General features: G+C 62.0%; 3 protein-coding genes across 3 annotated transcripts; 1 reads left to right on the top strand and 2 right to left on the bottom strand.

Annotated features, from left to right (window-relative positions):
- Positions 1 to 534: 534 nt before the first annotated feature.
- M421DRAFT_144489 (uncharacterized protein) lies at positions 535 to 1,371 on the bottom strand. The gene has a single exon (XM_033587518.1). It carries the CDS (start codon positions 1,237 to 1,239, stop codon positions 634 to 636), a length of 606 nt encoding a protein of 201 aa, XP_033449256.1. The 5' UTR covers positions 1,240 to 1,371; the 3' UTR covers positions 535 to 633.
- On the bottom strand, positions 1,355 to 3,541 carry M421DRAFT_420235 (peptidase family C54 protein). The gene is made up of 2 exons (XM_033592406.1): positions 2,177 to 3,541; positions 1,355 to 2,119 (listed from the first exon to the last, which is right to left on the bottom strand). The coding sequence occupies exons 1-2, from the start codon at positions 3,070 to 3,072 to the stop codon at positions 1,504 to 1,506; spliced, it is 1,512 nt and encodes a 503-aa protein (XP_033449255.1). The 5' UTR covers positions 3,073 to 3,541; the 3' UTR covers positions 1,355 to 1,503.
- Positions 3,542 to 3,980: 439 nt separating this feature from the next.
- Positions 3,981 to 6,555, top strand: M421DRAFT_61689 (uncharacterized protein; the record flags this gene model as incomplete). Its single annotated transcript, XM_033595906.1, has 3 exons — positions 3,981 to 4,136; positions 4,341 to 4,538; positions 4,618 to 6,555. Coding segments are annotated over 3 exons (2,292 nt in total), but the record flags the coding sequence as incomplete, so codon positions are not given.
- Between the last annotated feature and the right edge of the window lie 11 nt (positions 6,556 to 6,566).

Here is a 6,566-nt window from a genome sequence, read left to right as displayed (position 1 = left end):
AGACAGAATGCATCGGCTGGACGAGACAGAATGCATCGGCTGGACGAGACAGAATGCATCGGCTGGACGAGACAGAATGCATCGGCTGGGACGAGACAGAATGCATCGGCTGGGACGAGAGCAGTCTATTCGAGGAGCGCGACGTTTTATCTGGATTACGGGGAGACGCACGCGGACGGCGGTTGGATGCGCCGTATCTGGACCTGGACTGGACTATCTGGACCTGGACTGTGTGGACTATCTGGACCTGGATATCTGGACCTGGACTGTGTGGACTATCTGGACCCGGATATCTGGACCGGTGACGAAGGCGACTTGTGCAGCACTACCAGGCCAAACCCTGGGTCCCAGCCGTCAGCTCGCGACGACTCGAGGGGAATTTGCGGGGATGAGTTCTGTGCGTGTCCGAGGACATGGGGTTGTGGGGTGGATATGAAGATTTCAGGACGCGGGGTGGGATGGACATGAAGACTTCAGGACGCGGGGTGGGATGGATATGAAGATTTCAGGACGCGGGGTGGGATGGACATGAAGACTTCAGGACGCGCGGTGGGATGGATATGAAGACTTCAGGACGCGGGGTGGGCTGGACATGAAGACTTCAGGACGCGGGGTGGGATGGACATGAAGATTTCAGGACGCGGGGTGGGATGGATATGAAGACTTCAGGACGCGGGGTGGGCTGGATATGAAGATTTCAGGACGCGGGGTTGTGGGCTCAGACGATTTCCGAGGACTTGAGAATTGAGGAATTGCCTGGTGGGAGGGTCTGGAGAGATGTGTGTGGATTGCATTCTCGGCCGACGGCACATTGGAGAAAGAGGAGGTGTACTGGATTCTCGGCCCACGGCAGCGTTGGAGAAAGAGGAGGTTTACTGGAAAAGGGAGAATGGAGAAGATGCATTGGAAGTGCATTAGATGCGCATTGGATGTGCATTCAATGGAAAGTGCATTGAAAGTGCATTGGAAGTGCAATAGGAGTGCATTGGAAGTGCATTGAAAGTGCATTGGAAGTGCAATAGGAGTGCATTGGAAGTGCATTGAAAGTGCATTGGAAGTGCAATAGGAGTGCATTGGAAGTGCATTGAAAGTGCATTGGAAGTGCAATAGGAGTGCATTGGAAGTGCATTGAAAGTGCATTGAAAGTGCGTTGGAAGTGCATCGAAAGTGCACTAGAAGTGCATTAAAAGTGCATCGAAAGAGCATCGAAAGAGCATCGAAAGTGCAGTAGAAGTGCATCGAAAGTGCATCGAAAGTGCGTATACACGGACATGCGGAGCAACTGCATTAATGGCATCAACTGCACCAGGATCAAGCAGCAAAGACAGGTTCAAGCAGCAAAGACACAGGATCAAGCAGCAAAGACACAGTTTCAAGAACAGCGCGCAGCTGCATGCGATTACGAAATAATCTACCCGAAGCCCAACTCCAAAAAATGCGTTACCGTCATGATATCATCCACCACAGCCACGGTGCCCAGACACCCACCACATGCGCAACGCACTACTGCAGGCCGTCCTCGTCCCAGCTCTCGACGTCGTCGACGGCGCCGTCCCTCTCCTGCCCACGCGGGCTCGGCTCGTGGTCCTGGACGTGCACGAGGCACTTGCCCTGGACGCTCTGGACGCCCTCCTTCCACTGGCGGTAGTCGTGCTCGGAGGTGACGAGGAAGGCGAGCAGCATCGAGGGGTCCATTTCGCGGATCTGCAGGCGGCGGATGCGGCGCGTGTGGCAGGACGACAGATCCGCGTGCGTGTACGCGTCGGCTGGCGAGGGGACGATGGTAGTCTGCGAGTCTGCAATGGAGGCCTGCGAGTCTGCAGTGGAGGCCTGCGAGTCTGCAGTGGAGGCCTGCGAGTCTGCAGTGGAGGCCTGCGAGTCTGCAGTGGAGGGGGCGTCGGGCCTGGGCGTTTGTTCTGGGTCGGGCCTGGGTGTTTGTTCTGCGTCGGGCCTGGGTGCTTGTTCTGCGTCGGGCCTGGGCGTTTGTTCTGCGTCGTCGTCAGACGGCAGCAGGGGCGGGCTGTGGTACGGCAGCAGGGGCCGCGTGGTGTGCGGGTCGAGGTAGAAAAAGGTGTTGCCCTGGGTGCCGACAAAGTAGTGGGATGCCGAGGGGCGGCCGCTGGTTCGCACAGGTTAGCTTCGCGCTCTGACGATGATGGGTGTGGTGACTGCGTACCCTGCGATGCCGATGCTCTGCTTCATCTGCAGAGCGGCCTTGAGGGCCTCCCAGTAGACGGGCGTGATCTTATCGATGCCCAGCCTGGTGCCGACGAGGATGAGGGTGGGCTGCCAGTTCCCGTCGTCGTCGACGGCCGTGGCCTTCAGCTTGTCCTCGTACACGTCTGCGCCGTCGCCCGAGACGTAGACCCGGAGCCCGGCTTCGCTGTGCTTGTTGGCCAGGTCCTGGATGCAGCGCGCCGCCGCCGAGGGGCCGAACCATTCGCCGGGGTACTTGCCGCACACGGCAGCGCCGTGCTCGACGAAGCGGTGTATTGAAAAGGGCGCTCTGGCGTCGTCTGCAAAGAGGGCCAGGATGGCGCAGTGTGTCGCGTCTGACGCGTGGTCGCGCCACGTCCAGCCTCTCCCCAGCTTCAGCACCTGCAGCGCATTCGCCAGGATGCACTGGCCGCTGCGGATCATGCAGCCAAAACCCGTGTCGGAGCTGAAGCCGGGCGACGCGAGGTTCTGCATGCGCACGCGGAAGCTCATCGTGGCTGTCGCCTTTGGGTCCTGGCTCTTCGCTATGGCCGCGAAGCCGGAGCGGTACGTCAGCCATATGCGCGACTCAAAGTCGTCGAGAAAGGCCGACGGCCACCCGCCATACTGGGCCGGGTCCTGGCCGTTCGGCGCCTCCTTGCGCTCGGCCTCGTCGACGCTGGTCCGTATCCAGCTCTCGTCTTCGGCGCGCTCGCCCAAGACCGTCTCGGGCGCGTCGCTCGGCGGCGGCCTGAGCGGCGCGCTGGGGTCGTAGCGCTCGCCGAGCAGCCAGATGGGGTCCTTGGAGTCGTTGGTCGGGAGCGGGTCGTAGAAGGTGCGGACGAGGTTGCGGCCCACGCGCTCAAAGTCGTTCATGCTGGGTCGGGGTAGCTCTCGGGTGCTGGGTCGGGGTAGCTCTCTGGTGCAGCGGGCGGAGTAGCTCTCGGGTGCAGCGGGCGGAGTAGCTCTCGGGTGCAGCGGGCGGAGGTGCGTGCTGGAGTCTCACATGCAGACGGGCAACAGGCCAAGCTTGCGCAGCGCTGGGTTGAGTTGTGTGTGTGTGTGTGCAGGCGGTGCGTGGCTGCCAAGGGCGGAGGGGGAGCTGTCGTTCACCGGTCCACGGGGTGCGGGTGGCGGCAAGCTGGGGAAGCTCGCCGTCCTCTGCTGCCTGGCCGCGCGCGGGGCAGCAGCGTTCACCTGTCACGGCTGTCGCGGTCACGCCTGTCGCGGCCACGGCCACGACGGACGCCCACGGCCAGACGCCGTGCTGTGCGAACGGAGCCACTACCGGACACGGGCTGCGAGACATTCACAGCGACCCGCCATGTCAACGGCCGCACGTCGCGCCCGCGCAGCGAACAGCTTGGGCACGAGCGCCCGCCGCCGCCGCCGCCGCCGCCGCCAGCGATACGCGATACGCGATAAGTGCTGGCCCCGCCGCCACTACTCACGCCATCATCATCGTTTGCGGCGCCCGGCGGTAGCGCGTACCTGAGCATTCGCCGCCCCACGGCCAGCCATTACACTGTCGCTCTGCACCCACACGCCACCCGCCTCCCGCCTGCGCGCCTGCACCGCACCGCACCGCACCGCCGACATGGCGAAGAAGAAGGGACCGAAGAAGAGCAAGCACACGCCCAAGAACGCGCCCATGCACACGTCCAAGAACACGTCCAGACACACGCCTGGCAAGCACCACGGCGGCTGGCCCGACGACGAGCGTGCGTTTCCGCGCCTTGGCCCTGCGCCGAGTGCAGTCTGCTGACCATGTCGCAGCAGAGAAGCCCCGGTTCTCGCTCGCCGACGAAGCCCGCTTCGTGCTGGGCCACCGCAAGAATGCCTTTGAGGCCGCCAAGAGGCTGCGCAACATGCCCGTCGAGTTTGTCAGCGCCGGACTGCTCGAGGGCACCATCAAGGAGCGCGACGAGGAGAGCGACGAGGTGCGCGACAGGGAACGCGACAAGGAATGCGACAGGGAACGCGACAGGGAACGCGACAAGAAAAGCGACAAGGAATGCGACAGGGAACGCGACAAGGAAAGCGACAAGAAAAGCGACGAGGAGAGCGACAAGGAAAGCGACGAGGAGCCCGGCGTGCATGCGACCGACGCTTCTGCCGACGAGTCCGCCGACGAGTCCGACGAGTCCATTGCGCCATCCACCTCCGAGTCCGCCTTGCCGCCCGACAACAATACCCGCGCCATGGCCCACATGGCCATCCGCAGCCCCTCGCCCGCCCTCTCCGAGGCCTCGAGTGGCTCCAGCGACGAGGTCGTCTTCCAGGGACGCGCCAACACGTCAGCCCCACTCTCGACCGCCGCGTCGCGCGTCGATAGCCCGGACGTGAGCACACGGGTCAAAGGTAGCTTGAAGCAACACAATGCTGCACGACACGTCACACTGACCGTCCGCAGAACCCCAGCCTGCGCCGACCACCACTGCTGCGCCGACCACCACTGCTCCGCCGACCACCACTGCTCCCAGGCCAGAAGTCGACGCCGACGCAGACGCCGACGCAGACGCCGACCCCGACTCCGACGCGGATGCTGTCAGTGCCGATGCGTTTGCAAAGCGACGGGCCGGCAAGCTTGCTTGGCAAGGCACCACAACTGCATGGGCTTCCAAGTCGAAGCCAGGTATCGGGTGGCTGCCGAGTGAGCAACGTCCCGACATGGACGTCTTCCTTGCTGGCCACGTCGATGCTCGCGACGCCGCCATGGACGACTACGTGCAGAACATTCAAGAATCTGGTCTCACCGGCGACATGGTCAAGGCCCCGGGCTTTGCGCGTCGTGAAATGGACCTTGGTGCTGGCAGCCGCAATGACTGGGAGTCGGCGTCGGGCAGCCACAATGACTGGGAGCCAGCGTCTGGCAGCCAGGCTGGCGACAAGGACGCCCAGGCCAGTGTCTGGGACTCTGATATGCTGCAAGACTTTGACGGCATGAGCACTTCGTCAGACGTCATGGACACGGTCGCCCGCATTCTTTCCAAGCGGAACCGCAAGAGCGGCGTCCAGTACCTGTGTGTCTACGAAGGCTCCGTCCCAGATGACGCCCACTGGCTGCCTGGTGGCTATCTGCAGAGCACTGCCGAAAAGGACCTCGTCCAAGCTTTCGAGGCCGCCGCCCTGCTTCGCAGCAAGGCCGAGTTGGACGGCAGCGGCAGCAGCACCAGCGACTCTGAGGGAGATGAAGAAGAAGACGACGACGACGACGACGACGACGATGATGACGACGATGATGACGACGACGACGACGACGACGACGACGACGATCCATTCGGATTTGGCAACGACGAGGAGCTCGACGACGAAACCATCGCCCGAGTCTTGCAAAAGCAGGAGGAACTCGGCTTGGGTGCGGACGAACTGATGCTCTACGCAGCTGATGACTACTTCGCCGCATCCTCGCGTGCGGACGACTACATTCCTCTCAACGCTGGCCGATCGAGAGGAAAGCAGGGAAAGCGCGGCGGTAGGAAGAACCGCGAGCCTACGTTCCCCTCGGCCTCTGCCATGGCAGATGTCCTCGACATGGATCCCTACAACGGCTTCGACATCATGGACACTGAGCGCCCCTCGCTGAAGCCCAAGAAGAAGGGCCGACGTGGCCAGATGCCGTTTGAGCTGCTCGATGACTCGGACCTCAACGACCAACTACAAAGCGCCTGGGAGGCCGATCGAGACAAGAAGCGTCTGAAAAAGGCGGAGCGAGAAGAGTTGCGTCAGCAGGGCCTGCTCGGCAGGAAGGGCAAGGCACCAAGCTTAAAGGTCAAGTACAAGGACGGCATCATGATGGAACATGTCCTGGAAGAGATGCGCGACTTCTTGGTCGGCGACATGCAAACCCTTGCGCTTCCCCCTATGGATGCTCACCGTCGCGCGGCCATCCACCAGGCTGCGGCTCACTTCAAGCTCACGTCCCGCTCTCGCGGCGATGGGTACGACAGGTTCACCGTCCTCACAAAGACCACCCGCACACGGACGTACTCCGATAACGACTTTGACAAAGCAATCCTGCAAAACGGCCTTGTAAAACGCCTCTCGGGTCCAGCCTTTTCGCAAAAGGGCGATTGTGCATTCAAAAAGGGCAATCGTGCATTCAAAAAGGGCGATTGTGCTTTCAAAAAGGCCGCCTCCGTTCGCTTTGGCGGCGCGCGCGGCAAGCCTACAACCGGCTATCGCGACGGCGAGACAGTCGGTGCCAATGCCCCGGAGATTGGTCCTGAGAACAAGGGACACGCTTTGCTGGCTAAGATGGGCTGGTCAAAGGGCATGGCGCTCGGTGCTCTGGACAACAAGGGCATCTTGCAGCCAATCCCGCACACGGTGAAGATGACCAAGGCGGGCTTGCAGTAAGCCATCCTTGC

The sequence above is a fragment of the Didymella exigua genome (assembly GCF_010094145.1).
Source record: "Didymella exigua CBS 183.55 unplaced genomic scaffold M421scaffold_12, whole genome shotgun sequence".
In the NCBI taxonomy this organism is placed as follows: Eukaryota; Fungi; Ascomycota; class Dothideomycetes; order Pleosporales; family Didymellaceae; genus Didymella; species Didymella exigua.
The sequence above is the reverse complement of the archived record's forward strand: the minus strand, read 5'-3'. Positions and strand labels throughout refer to the sequence as shown.

Excerpts from the sequence above, each read along its gene's own strand:
- M421DRAFT_144489 (XM_033587518.1), bottom strand. The coding sequence starts at position 1,239 with ATGCACTTCTACTGCACTTTCGATGCTCTTTCGATGCTCTTTCGATGC.
- M421DRAFT_420235 (XM_033592406.1), bottom strand. The coding sequence starts at position 3,072 with ATGAACGACTTTGAGCGCGTGGGCCGCAACCTCGTCCGCACCTTCTAC. Across the intron at positions 2,120-2,176 it reads CAGAGCATCGGCATCGCAGG|CGGCCGCCCCTCGGCATCCC; the intron begins GTACGCAGTCAC and ends TGTGCGAACCAG.